At 39.8% G+C, this 20,390-nt stretch overlaps 1 protein-coding gene across 1 annotated transcript in view; it reads right to left on the minus strand.

Annotated features, from left to right (window-relative positions):
- Window positions 1-20,390, minus strand: part of LOC133987214 (cadherin-4-like) — a 235,213-nt gene that overhangs the window by 59,461 nt on the left and 155,362 nt on the right. The window contains exons 4-5 of the mRNA XM_062426509.1: window positions 16,579-16,805; window positions 4,801-4,998 (exon numbers count right to left, since the gene is read on the minus strand). Coding sequence (XP_062282493.1) covers window positions 4,801-4,998; window positions 16,579-16,805 — 425 coding nt within the window. The remainder of the gene's footprint in view (window positions 1-4,800; window positions 4,999-16,578; window positions 16,806-20,390) is intronic.

Here is a 20,390-nt window from a genome sequence, read left to right on the forward strand (position 1 = left end):
AAAACATTTATTTTGGCTTATTGCTCTCGCGGCTGCTGTACCCCCTCTAAGGTATTCCTGTCAATATAATGGCTTGTGATTATTGAGGGATGCAGCCACACTTTATTGGAAAATATCTGGCTTCTCTGTCTCAAGGACAGCCGGCAGAGAGAAAAAATGTCTTCCAAGAAATGTTATCCAATAAAACAACAGTTTAGCTGAAATTGTAGTCATTTTCACATCCCTTATTCCAGCTCTCAAAATAAATACCTACTCTCTCAAAATCAATTCCGTAAGACAAACACTTACACAAAGTCCACACTAATATGTTTTCAATTGATAACAAAAACGATCTCCATCCATAAGAGCATTTTAGCACCATTTCAGAAATATTTTCTTCCCATACTAAAATGCCTGAAAATGCATATCACATGACCATTCACTGGGCATGCACCTGCTGGTGTAAACAGGAAGCAGATTGTTTACTCTGCAGTGGGTTGCTTAGTTGCAGAAAATACTACAAAGGAAACACAGCAATGGTGAAAAGTAAGACATCTGTTTGCTTGGACTGACAACAATGTGGAACTGTTACTGAAAGTACCACATGAGTCGAGTTGTCAAGAGAGCAGAAAAACACAGATTGGGAGTTGTCAGGTGATAGAGGTGTGACAAATCAGTGAAGGACACACTTTTTAACTGATAAAACCCCATCAAGGAGTGAACGTGAGCGTCCTCGAGTTTTCAAACTAAAATGGGGTCAGAATCATTTTCAAAAGTTTCCATTTTAGGGTTTGAAGATCCTGAAGTAGTGTGGGCGCTAAGTGTAAATGTAGCAAAATGTATGGATTTTCAAATGAAAAGTAGAAAACGTAGCGTGTATGTAGCCTAAAATGTTACCCAGAGCAGGTTTTAGGAAAGAGATTCTGAAAACAGGAAAGTGTGGGGACAAGAAATGTTTGCGATGGGTGGAACATCTACCCATCCTCATTGTCATCCATCAACCATGTCCTTCTTGACCTCCATGCATGCTGTTATTATTATTATCATTGTTGTTGTTACTGTGCCTCTCTGCGTTTCCCTCTCTCCTCTCTCCCTTCCCCTCTTTCTCTCTCAACCCAACCAGTCAAGGCAGATGGTCAACCACCTGGAGCCCAGTTCTGCTTGAGATTTCTTCCTGTTAAACGGGAGTTTTTCTTTGCCACTGTTGCCAAGTGCTTGCACATGTGGGAATGTTCGGTCTCTTTAAATTAAGTCTAGACCTGCTCAATGCAAAAAAGCGCCTTGAGATAATTTTTGTCGTGATGTGGCACTATATGAATAAAATTGAATTGAAAATTGAATAGAAGGAAAGACATGGTGAGAAAAGGATGACAAAAGGTAAAAAATATGAACAAATATTTTTGCACCAACAGTAGATGTCTAGATACATGTGGAAGATATAACTAAAACAGCTTTAAGTCACTTTTTATGTCTTCGGTGTTAATAATATTTAGCAATGAACAGAATGTGTGAAAAGCCAGATTCATTGCATAACAGTATACTTTCCTTTTGAATGTGGTAGCATGACCTGATCTGCACTAGCAGATCTGACAGGCCTAAACCACATATCTCTCTACCCCTCTCTCTCTCACACTCTCGCTCCCTCTCTCTTTCTCTCTGTTATTTTCACACAGACAAGACTCAGCGAACAGTGCAATGAAAAAGGTATTTTACTGGACAAATATTTATTCATACCCCATCTTGCTCCTCGGCTAAATTGTTGTTTCATCAGGCTTTTGTTCATTTTTCTGCTGACGGTTGTTTTAATAGGGGGTCAAGGGAGTTGGGTGATGGTGGAGAGGAGGGGGGGCGGTTACGTTGAGTCTTTATTTACCCGAGCAAAAGAAATCGATGCCTCTCTTGCTGTAGGAGAAGTGCGTGGATCAATGGAAGGTTTCAAAAAGCCCCTGTGAAAAATCAATGTCCCTTACATGCTATTGATGGCTGTTTGGCCGCAGAATAAAGAGAACGATAGAGAACACCTGTTTATTGTGAAAAATTACTCCCCACATTCCTTGTTTTTGTCTTTTAACTATCATGTGTTTCTGTCTCTTCTCCATTGCTCTCTTTGCTAGCCTTTCAGTTTCACTTTTTGTTAAAAGTTATGTTCCAATCATACCCATCTGTTGGAAAGAGATGTCCATCATCTTGGAAAAAAAGAGGAGAAACCGGTGTTGTTACCACCACAGCGCTAGAGCTAAAAAAGGTCTAATATTAAGCCCAAGAGTTGCACTGTGCGCTCTAGATCTTCATGCACAGTCAAGGAGTCTGAAGTGCTGAAGCAATTATTTCAGCGCTGCTATTAATAAAAAGCAGTCAATAACATCTCAATGAGCTCTGACACTGTCTTGGCTATAAAGAGCGATGGGAGTACAGTTCTGCCAAGACTTTGCAGTCAACATTGCCCTCGAGCCACGTCAGGCTGCAAGCTCAGAGGCCAGTCGGTAGGGCCTCTGTCCTGACACCTGCCTGATCCTGTGCTGGCATGATCAAAGTGACAGTGCTGCAGACCTGCGGAGATGCAGGTGAGGGCTGCTGACACCCCGCCTGTCCAACTGATGGCAACTTGGTCGGTGCAAGGAGGATAGCGGCAGGATGGTGGGGAAGGCCGCTGCCTGCATGTCACTCAGTGCTGCGCTGGATGACAGAACAGCCCATTAGGAGAGGGACTGACTTCACAGGCCATTAGGGGAGGCATCACACAGCCACAGCACACAGAGCACTGATGGCACAGTTGGAGAGAGACGGAGGAGGAGTATACAGACAGAAAGAGAGACAGACAGCGTGTTTCATATAAAATAGAAACTGTGATTAACATATTAAATGTCATAAATAAAAACATTTTAAAAATCTATCTAAAATGTTCCATCTTCATGACATTAAATATTTATCTTTGGAGTTTTGATGGAGGGAAATGAAACAGACATGCATAAGCCTCAATTCTAGACAGAGGACAAAAGAGGTTATAAAAGTGGACTAAACACATAAACAATAAATATGGCAAAATCATCCCCATGCCATCCACCCCCCAGAGCTGTCTCCTTGTTAAAATCTCTAGTTCTCAGTATGGCCCTGCCTGCCCTCCAGTCATCATTAAAGAGAAAGACTGGAGCCGGAGAGCCCAACAGAGGCATCAACACGCATCACTTCTCTTCTCCTCTGAACGTTCCACTCTCAGCAATCCACCAGCCCCTGACGGACTTATTTACTGCACAAAGTGGATTGTGTTTGGCTGCCCACTATACTTCCAAATGTTCCTTTGATACCCTCTCTATTTCTCTGTACCCCATCCTCTCTGGTTCTGACCAGCTCACTGAAACAGCAGAACTGTCTGGCCAGTTTATGGCCGGTGTAGCACTACTGAAGGGCTCAGTGTGCTCATATGGATATGCCACACTGTGCCAAACTGATGGGACCACAGCTGTAAAAGTACTCCAACTCCAAAAACAAAGACAAACTCTCCCCTCTTTGACTTTTTTTTCTCACAGTAAAAAAGTAGAATAAAAAAGTTTCCTTCAAGCAGCTCCCCAGGCTTTTCCCTGGGGATTGGATAAAACCCTGTTGAAAAACAAAGAACAGAAACAAAAAGGAGAAAAAAAAATGCTTCTTTTGCACAATTTAAGACCAAAAAGAGATAAACTGTGAGAGTTTTGTAAACAGCGAGGAAAAGCTGATGGCTAGATATTCTAGATAAAGAGAGAAGGAAAGTGGGAGCAGGGAATGAAGCAGCGGTCTCCTGGAATGATGTTTTTTGATGAATTACAGTGCGCACCACAAGCTTAAAGCCTACAGCTTTGCAATGAGAGAGACAAACCGCGCATTCTGTTGTGACAGAATCTCTGAATTTTAAACACTCTGCAGCTCGAGCCTTTGCACAACAACACATTTACACAAACCTTTATTTATTCATGTTTTTTTTTTCTCCGACAGGCTTGTACAGGCTCAACCTCCAACCCTCTTCATGTTGTGTTCATATTTTGCACTTGTAGTTTCACAGAAATGAAATTTGCCGTGATGGGAGCCAGTCGTTGTTGCCACATTCCAATCTTGAATGCTAAATGAAGACAGGTTTGTTGAATAATGATTAGGTACCAAGAGCTGAGGTGTTACTACTTGTATATTCCTCGTCCTTTAGATACAGATTTACATAGGGACACACATGCAAGATGAGGTTATAGTCAGGACATTTTTCCTGCTGTCAAGGTTGAATAAAAAAAGTTACGTCTGATTTATTTAAGTTTTAAACCAACATGCTCTCTGAGGCCAGCTTTTTATACTTTGTCCTTTATATCTCACAGGAGCCCCAGAGTTATGACTTCAGTAAAGATTCTGTGACAAATTGTATTATTATAAAGGCTCTATAAAAATAGCATTGAATTTCAGCCAACCATTCTGAAATAGCCTGATAAAGGGAAGAATGAATACATAAAGGAGCAGAAATAATCATTAGTTTCACTGTGAACCCAATGGACCTCACACTGTGGGAGAGTTTGGCAGCTTAGCTGTTTTGGAGCCTACTTGGTGTCTGAGGGGGGAACTTCTTAGGGGCAATCAGGGCTGTTTAAATACCTTAAGATTTTGTGGCTATAATTAAATCAGAAGAACACAACATAATCATCTGCAAGGATGTGGAGAACTAACCAGTTATGCTAATGTGTTTCTGTTCCTTATCACCGTCCATCACACACCCCCAATCAGCGTGAACCATGAAGTGCCCTCAAGAAATCCCAGCTGCAAATTCAGAACAAATCAGTGACGCGGCCCATCAAATTTGTCACTTACGCTGACGAGCATCTGAGGGAACGGTCCTCGAGAATTTTCTGCCACGTTGATTGGTGGGATCACCCAGTCCCTCTTCTGCCTCCGTAGACCCTTGGAGCTGTTCAGGCCTGACCCTGAGAACATGATGACAGGAGGTGGTGCTTGGAACGCCTCCTTCTTCTCTTTTCTCTCAGCTACTTTCCCCTCTTCCTTTGTGACCTTTAAAACAACACAAGGCTTCGTTTAGGAGAATGGATGTGCTGTTAATGATAATGGCAAGTGATGTGATGCCCAAGTATCAAAGTAGAAATTCACAGAACAACAGTAATGACATTTTACTTTTGTTAATCTGGTTAAACAGATACATATTTTTTGTGAACAATTAATTCCAGTTATTTCTTTGTAGCAGTTGGTATTTTTGTTAGTCAATAAGTGTTAAGACTCTCTCAGACAGTGAATGGTTAGCACAGCATAAGCCACCTGGCTTTGCACAAGGGCACATATCACATACATTTGATCAACCTTCTCTAATCTAATCATGCAGCCAAATATAACAGGTTGCAGCTTAAAATAGAGGAAATGGTTTGATTGATACAACACGATTAATATAGCAAGTTAGCTAACTAATATCCAAAAGTCCTCCAAGTTAACCAAATATGTTGTTTGGTCATTGGTTAGAGAAACAAGTGGTGTGGGTTTGCTAAATTTAGGCAACCTCCATCGTCATGGGTACAATAATAACCATTGGGTTAAGGGAAGAACATAGTAGCAGACTTTTTTTTTTAAATGTCCTGACCCGCTGTTGCTGACAGGAAACGAACAGTTGTTTCCTGTGGTAAAGTCCATTGTTGGGTTATATCCTACATCCATCTATTCCTTTTCTGAATGAGGGAAATTGTTGACATACAGTACCAGTCTAAAGTCTGGACACACTTTCTCATTTGAGTGAATGGGAAGGTGTGACTAACCTTTTGTCTGGTATATTAACTGAACTGCACCAACGCTCTGGGGCATAATCACTACGGCTTCTAGATGGTATTTGGCACTCAAACGTAACAAATGTTGTTGCTTTTGGGCAACTGATATTACAACCTGTTGTGTCATTTTTCTTGGGAAGACAGTCTCCTAATATCATAAACCCCACATAATCAGACACTGAAGGTGATGTTGCTCCAAGACTGCTATTGTTCAGATGGTAGCGACAAATACAAATGCAGCCATGCTTACATTGGATAACAGTAGAAAAGACGGCAGCAGCATCCTCTCACTGTCTTAAAATGCCTTTACTTCTAATATTAGTAACTGTATTGTAGTAATAACTGATGTGAAAGGATTGTGTAACCTACAGTAAGTCATCACTATACAGCTGAAACTAATGCATAATGTTACCATGGAAACAAAGTGCATAATGCACATCATTTATTTTGAATGTGGATCACCTAATGGATGAACTCACACACTAATTCACTCTTTTACTCATTCACTCACCCGCTGGCTCACTCACTCAGCCACTTACTCACCCATTCATTCACTCACTTACTAACAGGTGAGTCTTTTAGAACCTACAGTAATTGGCACCTACAGTAATTGGCACCTGGAAACTTGGTAACTCACTTCCATACCAATACTTCGAATAATGCTCAAATACTTATATAAGTGCTGTCTACAGCAAATACACTATTTGTTTGAAATGATGCTGGAAAGGAGAACAGCAGGTGTATATAGCTAGAGCTACATAAATGTATGGTACTTGACCAAGTCCTTGACAAAAGGCATATATAATTGTTAATTGTTTTAATTATTTGACCACATTAATTGGAACTGCATGGAAATTAAGGAATACATTTAAGAAATAAAATAGAACCTAAATACAAATCACAACCTATTTCCTGTTTGATACATAATCACTGCAATATTTCCAAAACCATTGGAAATCATCTTAAATTACAGTCTCTCCAGAATCCTGTGTTCCATTATTTCCCCCCTCAGACTGGCTTGATAGAACTCCTCAAGCTAACCAACAGGGTAAAAAACACTTTTAGCAATTTAAACTCATAACTATATAATGAATGGTCTCTAGTGACCTGGATAAGCAACAAACACAATGTATCAAATCACGTTTGTTTAAAATATTAAACAAACATGATTCAGTTTATTTGTGCCATCATGCATCAGGCCTGAGCAGAACAGAGCTGTAAAGTGTGAGCACACAGGTACTGTATAAAGTCTTGAATCCTGTGTGTGTGTGTGTGTGTGTGTGTGTGTGTGTGTGTGTGTGTGTGTGTGTGTGTGTGTGTGTATGTGTGCATATATGTGACAGAGACCATAAACCTCAGACTTTTACAGCAGGAATAAAAAGCCTATTAACAGAGAACATGTCTGAGGTTGGATTTACAGTGTCTTTCACTAGACTGTGACAACTGAGTCACAGACACACGTTTCAGTCCAACGGTATGCTCCCATCATACACTCCCCTCACATACACCCTGCAGGCGGAGAGAAATGACCACCACAAACCTGTCTTTTTGAAAGATGCTCGAATAAGGAACATGAAAGGAGCACATTTTCAATCTCCTCATGAACATTAACTCACTCATGAGTCAGAAGAGATGCTGGGTCTATCAAGCATATCACCTATCTACATGAATGCCCTCATGTAGAAATATTGCAAAATACATTAATGCAGTACAGACATTCTGCTCCATTAGAGATGCTTCCAGAGTGGGTAGAAACAAACAAAAGTCATTGACAATGCAGTAGGAGAGTTTTAATTGTGTACCTCAGGGCTAGTTAAGGCACCCACGTGCAGAAAATGAGATACAGCATGTTGCTTCTTATGTTCAAATACATTACACATATCAACACGTCTATGTCAAGGTCATATAGGGTCCATCATCTCAGGGCTTACTTTTGAACAACTACACCACATGCTTAGCGTCCCAGGGGCTAAATTAGATGTGTTGTATATAAGCGATCTAAAGGTTATATTAAATTGACAATCTGGAGAGTTGTTCTACAGCAAGTTTACCAACATATCTCAGGGTTACAAGCAGGAAAAACATGTCAAAAATTCAGTCACGACCATCATTGCTGAGACAGAGCTGCACTCTCTGTCTCAATCACATTCCCCTGAGCTATCCCTCGCTCCCGTGCTCCCCTCCTTGCCCTTCTCCTGCAATGTTATTGTTTTTCTCCCAGTCAGTGGGTCCTGATAGCTTGTCTCAATAACATTGAATCCTCAAGCACTGTGTTGTATTGTGGCTGCTGGTGCAACAGCAGTTAAACAGCATATTGTATTAACATGTGTGATTGCTAAGAAAAAATGAAAATAAATAAATAAAAGAAAACATGTATATAGAGTAGAGAGTACATGTATGTAGAAGTGGGCAATAGATGACATATCTTTCCCCAAATAATGTTATCAATCCTAAAAGTTAGTTAATTATGCCCATCATTTTTTAACTATGATTACTGTGTGTTTGTTTAATTTCAGTCCTGTGCTACCCTAGTTACAGGAACTGTTTGACATTTTGGGAAAGAGGCTTATTCAATCTTTTGCCGAGAGTTAGATGACAAGATCGATACCACTCTCATGTCTGTCTGTTCCTGCAGTCTTGTCATCACTGTGAGGTTGGCAAGCAACCAGAGGAGACTCTAGGAAGTCATTGCTCCCAGCCAAAAAATAGTCTGGCACATAAACCCCTGTAAAACCAAAACCTGTCATTTTAACACTTCAGTTTTTGTATGGATTACAACAAACACAAAACATGTTAGTCAGTGAAAACATTTTTTTACCTTTGGACAAAAAACAAACTGTTAAAATGTTTCCTGGATCCAGCCTCAAATTTAATAGATATACGAATGGGATCAATCCTCTAATCCAACTCTCTGCAAGGAAAAAAATAAGCATATTTCCCAAAATGTCAAGTCATTCCTTTAAGGGAGAAGATTTGGAAAATATTCTACATGAGGTGAAAGGAACAAGCGCATGTTGATGTTCTACAAACAACAGGAAGTTACTTGTTGTATTTGGCCCAGTGATTTGACTCACTGACATAGTCAGCAGTTGTGGTAGCAGCAGCATTTGTGAGACAGCAACATGCATTTGAGCTACTTTTACCTGATTGTATACAGTACTGTATGTCAAAAATCACACTCCTTGGAGGCATAACTCAGTAAAATCTGTAACCCAGAGCATGATTATTCCCAAAGAATAATATTGGGTGTGAAGCTATCTTGATGGTGTTCTGGGAAGATCCTCACAGGGTCACAATTTGAATTTGCTTTAAAAGTGTGCTTTTTAAAATATCAAAATCAGTGCACCAGAACCAGCAATATAGTCATTTTTATTCTTTGTATTCTTCTTCTTTATGAAAACCTGACGCCTACACTAGACAACGTGCAATTCTACCACCAACAGTTTGGTCGTAAACTCAGTTTATGTGAGTGGTTGCTAATGTAACAAAGATGAGAAGCAAGTACAGTACAGATGGCAACTTCTAACCTCACTTATTTTAACGCCTAACTCTTTTTATTTATTTTATTTTTTAAATTTTAAACTTGTAGACTTCATGTGTAAAACTGATGGAGTTCCCCCTTAAGCTTTCTTTGTTTGCTGGCTGAGATCAAGCAACAAATAACTTAAAACTAAAGTGTTTTATTAAATGCCTGCAGTAAATAAAGGCAGTGCTTAAACTGAGGATTATGGTAGTGGTATAACTGTACACCTTCACAGTAATGTTGTATGGAAAGAAAATAGGTGACAATGTGAGACTGGATATGGGAAAAAACTAAACAATTTAAAACCATTCACCAGAGGTCATAATACTGTTCAGTTCCATTACAGAAAAGACAACAGTGCAGGCAGAGAGTGGAGAATATGTGGATGATCCATTTCTGAATCTGTGTGTGTGTGTGTGTGTGTGTGTGTGTGTGTGTGTGTGTGTGTGTGTGTGTGTGTGTGTGTGTGTGTGTGTGTGTGTGTGTGTGTGTGTGTGTGTGTGTGCGTGCGTGCACGTTAGTGTTCATGTCAGAGTACAAGAAAAATCTAGGCTTGTGAATTCAGGAGAATAAGAGAAAGAGGTTCAATCACCATACATTTACATATAAAGAGGCTAGAGTTTTTAATACCTCTTCCAGTTTTTCATTTTATATTACTTCTGTGCAATATGTTGCATTTCAGTCCCTCCCCAGCAGTTGACATTTGAGAATAAAAATAAAACACAACACAGGAGCAGGCTACAGTGTTGGAATATGGCAATGGCTTCTGGCACATATTGAAAGTTAAGGGTCCTGCACAATGTAGTCTATAAAAAGTTCTCTTTGTCTCTCTCTTCGTTTGTTCTTGCCTGGTCAAGGCCCCTCAGAGGGTTGGCTTGTATCTGCCAGCAGAAACAATGCTTTCAAAGCTGACTTCATTAGATGGACGCCCAGGAGAAAAAGCTTTTAAGGCTGCTTTAAAGGAAACGTGTCAAGCAACCTGGCATTTAGTGTGTATGTGTATGTGTGGGTGGGTAGGGCTGTGGGGTATGATGGAGCATGGGCGAAGGTGTCATGTTCAGTTTCATCAACCAAGTGGTATATTTGAGACATCATGTACAATCCAGGGCCCTTAACAGGGAAGAAGAGGTAGGCTAAAGGAATGCGGTAGTAGAGGAGATCAAATGTTGGCATTAAGCTGAAAGAAAGACAGGATTTAATGCTCCATCTAGGCATGAGGGGGCGGAACAATCTTGATTCTAAAGCCTTTAAAATGTGTAGTCTCAAACGGCTGCAATATTAAATGTTAACCAAACTGTGTTTTTGAGCTGTTAACACAACAATGACATATTAGCACATTATAAGTTAAGCATTTGCCAGATATGGTACACTTGTTACTTGTTAGTATACAGTTGGTTATTGACACATAAAGTGGACGCATGGAAAATTAATATGATGAAAGTGTGCCTATGCTTAACCTCCTTTAGCTCTGGTTTGGTCATTAACATTTTTAAAATCTACTCTAAGACTAGGAGCCAATTTAAAACCTGTATGATGTGTACCCTCCTGTTGGCTGTTGGACCTGATTATGAGTCTGGCTACAACATTTTGAATCAGCTGAAGTTTAATAAGGTTTTGATGTGTGAGGCATGAGAAGAGTGCATTGTGGTAATATAACCAGGACGAAATGAAGGGATAAAACACTGTTGTTACTTCTTGGCAGATCTGATTTTTAAAACTGTTCTTAGTTGGAAAAAAACATGAATGGACAACAGCATTAATATGCAAGTTTGAGTGGAGATGGTCATCAACGATATTACAAAGGTTTCTGCAAGAATTAGTATGTTAGATGAGAGGGGACCATGATGGGAAGAAATGTAATTCTGTGATGAGTCTGGACTTTTCCGAGTTTAACTGTAGGAAATTTGGTGCCATCCAGTTACTGATATCTGCAATGCACCTGTGGAAGTTGTAAAACCAAACCTGAAATGTTCACCCAAATTTTAAAACATTCAGTTAAAATACTATGATCAACAGTGCCGTAGACAGTTCCAACAGAAGTAATAAAGTGTATTGAGCACAGTGAACTGCTAAAAGATAATTTAAAACCAGCTATTTTACCTGACCGAAATTTCTCTAAGAGACCATTACTCTTCATGAAAGAAATGATCTGCTCTGCTACAATTTTTTCAGAGATCTTTGCAAGGAATGTCAGTTTTGAGATTGGTCTGAAATGATTAAGAGTACCTGGGTCTAGTGTGGGTTTTTTAAGAAGAGCTTGTACTACTGCTGTTTTAAAACAATCAGGAACAAGGCCAGATGAGCGTAAGGAGTTGAATACATTTAAAAGGAATTGACAGATAGGGTAGGATTGGAATGATATGAAAAGAACAGGTGTAATTCTTCATTTTGGCAATGGTCTAAGTTACATTTTCAATTGTTAGTTTATCAAAGGAAGTGAAAGCACAGTTGGTGCTAGGAGGAGAGGGTTCAGTGACAGCTTGGGCAACAAATAAAATGTTGTTTTTGATTTTTTGATTTTGTAAGACAAAAAATAAATTGTTCATATTTGTCCGTTAATGATTCAATGACAGCAGGGGGTGGACTTAATGTGCGACTTACAACGTTGAAGAGGAGTCTGGAGTTAGATCCATGTTTTTTAATAATGAGGTCATTATAATATGTTTTCTGCAGCTGTTTTCACTGCTTGATTAAAGGTCTTCATCAGATCCCTCAAACTCTGCAAGTCTACAGGCTGTCTAGAACCTCTCCATTTTTGTTTAGTCCTATGACAAAACTTCTTTACAGATCTGAGGTCTTTGTTTAGCCAGGGATGAGGTGTGTGTCAGGTTATATAAAACAGTACAACATAACAGCCATTTTTATTTCAACTAATTATATTAAAAGTGGAGGATGCAACAACATTCTTAAAACCATTAAAACTATCAATCAACACAGCCTGCAAACCACACGCATTTCTTTTTCTAGTCTTCTTTGCTGTGACAGTTTCAAGGCAACTCATGAACCTATGCCCCTACTGTATGTGCATGTTATATAATGATGTCTATGCACAGTTTTAATCTTTCAGGATTTCAGGAACAGGATTGATATTTCAAGACTCCCCCATAGCACCTCAAAGGTATGCATTTAAAAATACATTTACGGGTGTCATAATTGCTTTAAAATGTCAAAATGGTCCAAATATGACCAAAACAGTATGTCAGGGTTAAGTGCTTATACAAGTGCTAATACACCCTGGGGGTGAGATTCTTTTCCTTACTGCTACTTCTAAGGCCAAGAATGAACTTTCAGTCTTAACTATATGAAATGGGTAGAACCCTAAGCCTAGACTGTGAAGATCAGGTTCATAATACATTTAGTAATAAATGTTATTTGTATAGACCATTTGCAGCTGAAAATGCTTTATATAACATTGAATCAAATAAAGATGCTTTCATAATGCAGCGAAATATTGGCTCTGGTTAAAGGATGGGTTTACATAATGCACTTACAATGCAAGTGATGGGGGCCAAAATCCACAAGCCTCCTTCTGTGCAAGAATATATTTAAAGTTTATCTGATGCCAATACGAAGCTTCAAATGTTCAAATTCCTCAAATCAAGAAGATATTTTCATTGTTACAATATATGATTCAGATAAACTTTTTTTTTTTCTTATTTTCTTTTTTAAATATATGCTTTATTCTAGGAAGTGTATAATATGGCATACAGAGTTTAACATCTAGTACTTCCATTTTTTTCTATTTTGCAAATCACAGACATCACGCATAAAGCAAAACAAAATAAGGAAAACAAAAAAACAAAACAAACAAACAAAAACAAACAAACAATATATATAAGATACACTTTTAAATGCATTTTTGCACAAAATTACTCTGGATTTTGGCCCCGCATCACTTACATTGAATGCACATTTGGCGTTAGTATAAATAGGAAGAATGATTACAGTGAGGTGAACCTCTTTCAGTGTTTACACAGGCACCACGCTGTTGTTTTAAGACAGACTTGAATAACTGTGAACCTATCTTTAAAGTATGGACATATGCCAAGTGTGTGGAAATAGCAGTAAAATGCAGCATGTTTAATTTCGCTCTGTTTCCAGTTGCCGGTTGAGGGAAAGCAGCATATTCTAATCTGCATTTGGCCACTAGGGGAGCAATAACTATAAAAAAAAAGATCATGCTCTTTTTGGATTGTGAGCCTGAGCAGCTTGTTCTCATACTCACAGTCCAAAAAGCACCAGCTCTCACCCTATCCTCCACTTATTATGTTACCAGTCTGCACAGAAGACAGACTAGCCATTCAAATACACATGTTGCCATATTCCATGTTCGGTCTACTGTGTGACAAGTTCACTGAAACATGATCCTTTGCATTCAGTCCATATTCAGGAGACCAACCTCTGCCAAGCGCAACATTCCTGTGTGCACAAACAGGGTTTGTCAGCAGAGTGGGATGAGACAGATGTGAGCTGGGTCTGGACAAATGCATTCTTTTTCTTCAGAGAGAGGAAGGCTTAGTCGGGTTGACTGCAGGGTATGGTTGCCCCACATCCCACCAGTGCGATGAGGGGAGGAAGAGGTGGTGCGAGACATGTTTGGGATGGAATGAGAGGGATGACGAGAAGGGTTGTCAGAAGCAGATGTGACCCCCCAGCCCCCCAACCCTCCCTTGCCTAAATAAGTCATGCTCCAGATCCTTTTATCTACACATGCTAACAGGTACTAGTGAGTTCCCTGAGGAGAGATGTAGAGAAAAAAAGATGTAAAGGAAAAAAACACACAGAGAAAGAAATGCAGAGAGATAGAGAAAGAGTGGTACCCATCACTGCTGCAAGAGGCTTACATGGGCTTTTCTCTGGCCATGCTGTAATTATAATAAAACCATGCACTTTCTTATTCATACTCACACAGAAACAGAGAAGGAACAGGTGATGAAATTGATCATAAAAAAAGGTTAAGCGGAGATGTCTGTGCACTTACTCACACTATCATGAAAGATCGAGGAAGAGCAGAGGCAAACTGGAGTCAGATATCAGAATTTTTAAAGATTTAAAGGTTGAGTTATTTCCCTCAATCATATTGAGGGGGGACACACTTTCTGACAAGCAGAGCATGTCTATAGTCAACCTATAGGTTTCAAACCTAAGATAATATATTCCCTAATCAAAGGCACAACCACTCATAGACCAAACACAGCAATGCAAATGTATTGCAAAATTAGCATAATTCACACTTGATCCAAAATAATCTTTCCACCGAAAAAAAATACAAACAAGTAACATCCTCGCACACATACCAGATTCACATGCTTACACACCCTAATGCTATGTGAACAGGAGTCACTGAGTGTGAAATGGATGCGGCCCCCCAGCCCTGGTGCCTTCAGCCTTAGCCAGCTGGCGGTGGTCCCAGCTCTTCCCCTCCATGCCAGCGCCACCCCAAAACCCTGCACGCTTTGATATCAGCCAGCCCCTGGCTACCCAGACATCTGGAAGTTATTATTCAACAGAGCACGCCACAAAGCGCCATTTCCATAATGAAACATCACATTTTGTTTCAGTGCCCTGCTTTCTGCTCCTGCTCTTTCATACATGTTTGTTCCAATGTGTAGCGTATTTCTGACTTCTGACTCTGACCCTGCTCTCTCATCATTTGTCTGTTCATGGCACCTTAAGCTTGTCAAATTGGTTGACTCACTGGAAACTGAGGTAGAATAGCCAGTCATTTGACCTTTAACACTTTGTAGTTTAATAATGAAGCTCACACCATGCTAACCAGTGAATCATTTGAAGCAGTGTGAGCTACGGAAGTGTGAGGCCAAACTATTCAGAGCCAGAACAACATACTCATCCCTACACCCACTCCCACTAATAGATCCTTTGTTGGCTGATGTCCCACTCCGCCTCCCTATTTGTCTCTATGAGTCTAGGACTGACTTTGTGCCATCTCTTCTGTTTTCTGGGCATGCAGATTCCAATGAAAATCCAGCTGAAACTATTTATTTTCTGGTTTTAAATAGTTTCAAGTGTGGGCTCTAAAAATCCAAAATTCTAAAAGAAGTTAATCTAATTAGAGAAGTCATATATTTCCAGTCATTCAAACTAAACACCAGAGAAGTTTTGAAGTCTTTGTAAAATGATGTCAAGATCTTTCTGCAACAGTGACTTGCATGTGTGGGTGCGTTCGTCTGTTTATCTATCTGTACATATGCTTTGTATTACAATTAAGTGGCCACTTAAAACCATGTTTCATTTAATAATACCCTAACACTGGACAACGTGATGTTTTTCTGCAGTAACAGCAACAGATTTTTGGCCATAAAACACAACACTGCTCTCCTTATAAGTTGTGTTTTTGTCTACGTGATGAATGTGAGTCTAATACTGACTCTCCTTTTAGCTCTAGTTTGGTCTTCACCTCAGGGAAATTGCTGGTTAGCTTTGTATGTTTGCCCTTTGGTGTTGGGCAGGTATCATACAGTGTTTTTCTTTTTTTGCTGAAATAAGCTACCTGCAATGACCCAAAAAGACGAGAGCCATGATTTTGAATCCAGACAGTTAAGTTGTGGGCCAAAAAATCAAAACTACGAGCTGAAGAGACACTTTAGTTGTTATTGTTTAACAGTGTTCTCATTTTATTTCAAGCACAATCTTAAACTGCTACATGTTTCAGCAGGTTTCTATGGTCAGCTGATTCCTACTAAAAATCAAGTTTGCTTATCAAGATTAAGAGGTGGGTGACACATCTGACTCAGCTAGTTTTGATCTTGTCAGGAACTTCCTGGTCCATCTCCTCTATGAGATGTTGAAAATTTCACTGTGTGAACAAGGGTCCTTAATCACGTGTGTTGTTGTTACCTAATTAATTAACATTGATATGCTGATATCGATCACAGATGGTGATTATGTAGTCATGGAAACAGTTAGGGTCAGGCTGCAGTCCTTCCATGACCTCTGACGGCTTTTAAATAGAGGAGGAAGAGTCGAAGACCCCTGGGGTATCCAAGGCACAGGATGTTTTCCAATAACAGCTTATGGCTGAAGGGAATCATACTCTCCCCCTGTGGCAGTGTGATTCTATCACTTTTAACCATGTGCTACTGCTACTTCTTTATACCCAATCTCTCGCTCACTCGCTCTCTCTAAAACCCCAAGGAGTTTTGACCTGATTCTTGGCTGTTACTATCACCAGACCACTGGAGAAAATGTGATAGGAAGAAGAAACTCTGGGATGATAATTGAAACTTGAAGCATGTTATTTGAGTGTCTGTGCTCATACTCAGGAAGTGCATAACTCACCTCATTTTCATTTTGTTGGGGGGAAGGAGGGTCAATCAGTGCCAGTTGGACCACAGTCTCAAATACATGTGTGTGTGGACCACTTGCTGTCAGTTTAAACTGGACTGGTTCATCCAGGCTGGCTCCCTCTCGCTGAGCAAAGATGGACCCATCTGCCCGCACACTGAAGCTGGGGTCACTGCTCTGGAAAGCCACCGCCTCATTCCCCATGCAGTCGTCAAACTTCACTGTAGACAAAAGAATTGAGAAGATTTACATGATTTCAGTGATAACTAAGCAAAGAAATAGACACAACGTATGTAATGGCAAAGTGTGGATTACACACACAGACACGCAAACACACAGACACACACACACACACACACACACACACACACACACACACACACACACACACACACACACACACACACACACACACAGAGAGGCATGCAAACACAGACACACAATACACCTACAGTGCAACTCAGTATTAGAGATAGATAGCAGACCTACAGAGGCTATTGTGCCTGGTTTGACACTGGTGCATCTCTCCATTAGTCTCACCATTAGTTGTAGGTCAAAACATCACAAGGACAAGACTCTGAGGATTCTTCTCTACAGCTGCATGTGAAAAAATAGTCAACTGATAGTGTGGGGTGCTGTTATTTGTGGAGGGGGTGGGACACTGGTGTTAACACAGCTTGCATGACAATTTATTTGTAGGTGGACCAAGCAGGATGTATAGTAATTAACTGCTAATTAGAGAGAAGAAGATCTAAACTACAAATAAAACCCTTATTAGCAAACATAACCACAACTTTGAAAAACAACAAAATACCAGAGTGAAATTGAGGAGGACATACTGATTGTATTTGTCTTTAATGGTACTACACCCCCCCCCCCCCCCCCCCCCCCCAGTGTAAAGGTGCTTGAGGAAACGTAAAACCTGCTTGAGATAGATGTCAAGTGCACCTACATTTATCTACTGTAAAAGGCCTGTTGTTGTTGAATGACAGCCTGTTCATCTTTATTCAGGATTCCACAGTTTTCCTCCTTTGCTCTCATACCTGATGGCCCAAATCTACTTTTTTCCTCCTCATTGGCTCAGTCTTTTTTATGAGAGGATATAAAACCTTTTATCTTTGTTATTAGTTCAACCCACTACACAACAACTTTCTGGCATTAATACAATCGTACTAATCCAGTCACAGATAATAATAACTCTGCAGGGGATTGCTTACCAGGTGGCCTATTTATGTACTGTCTGTAACAGTATGCTACATTATTTAATGTAAACTAAAAATACTGCTTTGTGGTTGTATGCCTCCACCAACCAGTCAAGTTGCAGTTCATGTCTTTCCAGACTCATATAATATTTGTAGTGAAGACTTTGAGGGAATGTAATAAAACATATTAAAAGTTTGTCCTATGACCTCTGACCACCACATTCTAATCAGTTCATCCTTGAGACCAAGTGGACATTTTTGCCAGATGTAATGAAATTCGCTACAAGCATTCTTGAAATATTGCGTAATATCATGTGAGAATGGGACAGAAGTTAGGCCACAGTGCCCTTGACCTTTGACCACCAAAATAAATTGCGCAAAACTTAAAACATAATTTGCGAATGAATTCTTGAGGTATGGCCAAACATTTTTTTATGAGGTAGCAGAGACGTTGACCTTTTACCTATGACCAACAAATTCTAATGAGTTCATCCTTAAGTCCAAGTGGATGTTTGTACCACATGTAATGAAAATCCCTCCAGGTATTACTGAGATATTGTGCTCACAAGAATGGGACAGACCTGAGGTCACAATGATCTTGACTTTTAACCACAAATATCTAATCAGTTCATCTTCGAGTCCAAATGGATGTTTTTGCCAAATTTGAAGAAATTGCCTCAAGGCATTCCTGAGATATTGCGAGATATAACAAGAATGGGACGGACAGATAGACAACCCGAAAAAATAATGCATCTAGCCACGGTTGTCACCGGCACAGAGGCATAACAAAAATGCATGTTACTGTTTTTATGTCACATGATCGTTTCAAATGGTCATCTGTGGACAACAACAAAGACACACTCACACGTCACATAGTACAAAGAGCTATGACTACATTGAGACAAATATAAGTTTGTAGTAAGAAAAATAAACATGAATCGACCCATAATGACTATTTGTACAAGATGAATATTAACAATCATGTTAATCACTGTCCAGCTAGAACTCTTGAGAGAAAAGACCTACAGTATGTCTATATCAAGTTTCAGCAATTAGGCAGAAACATTAAACAGAGATATTTTGGGATGCATGCAGGGACTGAATGAGCAAGACTCTAAGAATCCTTACACTACACTCAAACTATTGATTTGCAACAGTAGCTAATATGCAATAAATTAGCTTGAAATATAAAACATGTCCTTGTCCACTTTCTTTTAAATGGAACATTACGTACAATAGGATGACATATGATGAGGTTCAGATACTTTAGAAACATCTGTGATGTCAGGGGCATTCTCCTGTTTGATCTATTATGAAACTCTAACACAGTTCATGGGAAGATGAGAAGATGACTCGCAGATAAGTAGCCCATATTGGAGTCCCATCCTAACTTCCTTCCTTCCTTCCTCATGGCACCCGCAGCCTTCTCTCTCTGGGATTACAACGTCTAGACAGCATATTGTACGAAACCCTAAGCTGAAGGCAGTAACTCACTTCAGTTGCTTCACTTTTTTTCTTCCCACGTCTGTATAACAGCTGTAACAGGGCTTCCATTACAGAGAATAAATGTGAGTAAATCCGGCCTTTTGTTTTGTCCGACCCTTAATATGTCTGTGATCATGTCAGTGTCCTTCTATCTAAGGCCAGTGAGACAGCCACTCGACGCTCAGTCAGAGGGGACAGCTCTTAAACAACACTTAGTCCACTCTGTGAAGCAGGTGTTGCACACAATGTCCTGGTCTAGACAGGAGGGTATGAGGCATAAGAGATGGATGACATCAACCCAAGAGGAAGAAAAGCCTCTGCTGTTCAGCAGATTGTGTCTTTCTTTGTGTAGCTGAACATCTCTAAAGACAAACCCCTAAAAATCACGCTTTCTGTTTTCTGTTTGTCTAGTCCCTTCTGTCTAATGCTAACTCATTTCTTATACCATTATTTTTTCTCATTTTTAAAGATTAGCTTTGGAAGTGTGGGGTGGGAGACAATAACAAATACACCAGTTGGCAAACATGTGTCTGTGCAAATAGATTTTTGGATGGCTGCCTGATTATATTAACAATGAGAAAGTTAGAAGTCGAACTCAAAGCAAGCATTGTTGTAATTCTAAGTGTTTGTATCTGTGAAACAGTCAAACACTGATAAAATAAACAAGCAGCAGGTGGTCCGTTGCCCCTTATCTTACTGTCCTCCAATCATGGTCTCATATCTCTCTGAGCTAGGCACGCAGCCAGCAGTGCAGCAGTACTGCGGTCATGGCTGTAGAGGCCTGTAGGCTGAGGCATCAAACTGAAGTAAAGGCATCTTTAATCATAACTACAACATAAAGTGTTCCATATTCATTTATTGTCTCAAAAGCTTGTTTGTCAATGATAAAATCAATCAGCAACTATTTTAATAACCAACATTTCTCTGGTTCATGCTTTTTAAATGTAAATATTTTCTGCTTTATTGGTCTTCTATGATAGGAAATTAAGGAAGACTTTTGTCCAACCACTGAACAAATGGTCGGACAAACAAGAAATTTGAAGATGTAACCATGGGCTCTGGGAACTTGCACTGAGCATTTTTTTGCAATTTGCTGATATACAAATATACTGTTGACCA

This window comes from Scomber scombrus, chromosome 10 (genome assembly GCF_963691925.1).
Source record: "Scomber scombrus chromosome 10, fScoSco1.1, whole genome shotgun sequence".
NCBI lineage: Eukaryota > Metazoa > Chordata > Actinopteri > Scombriformes > Scombridae > Scomber > Scomber scombrus.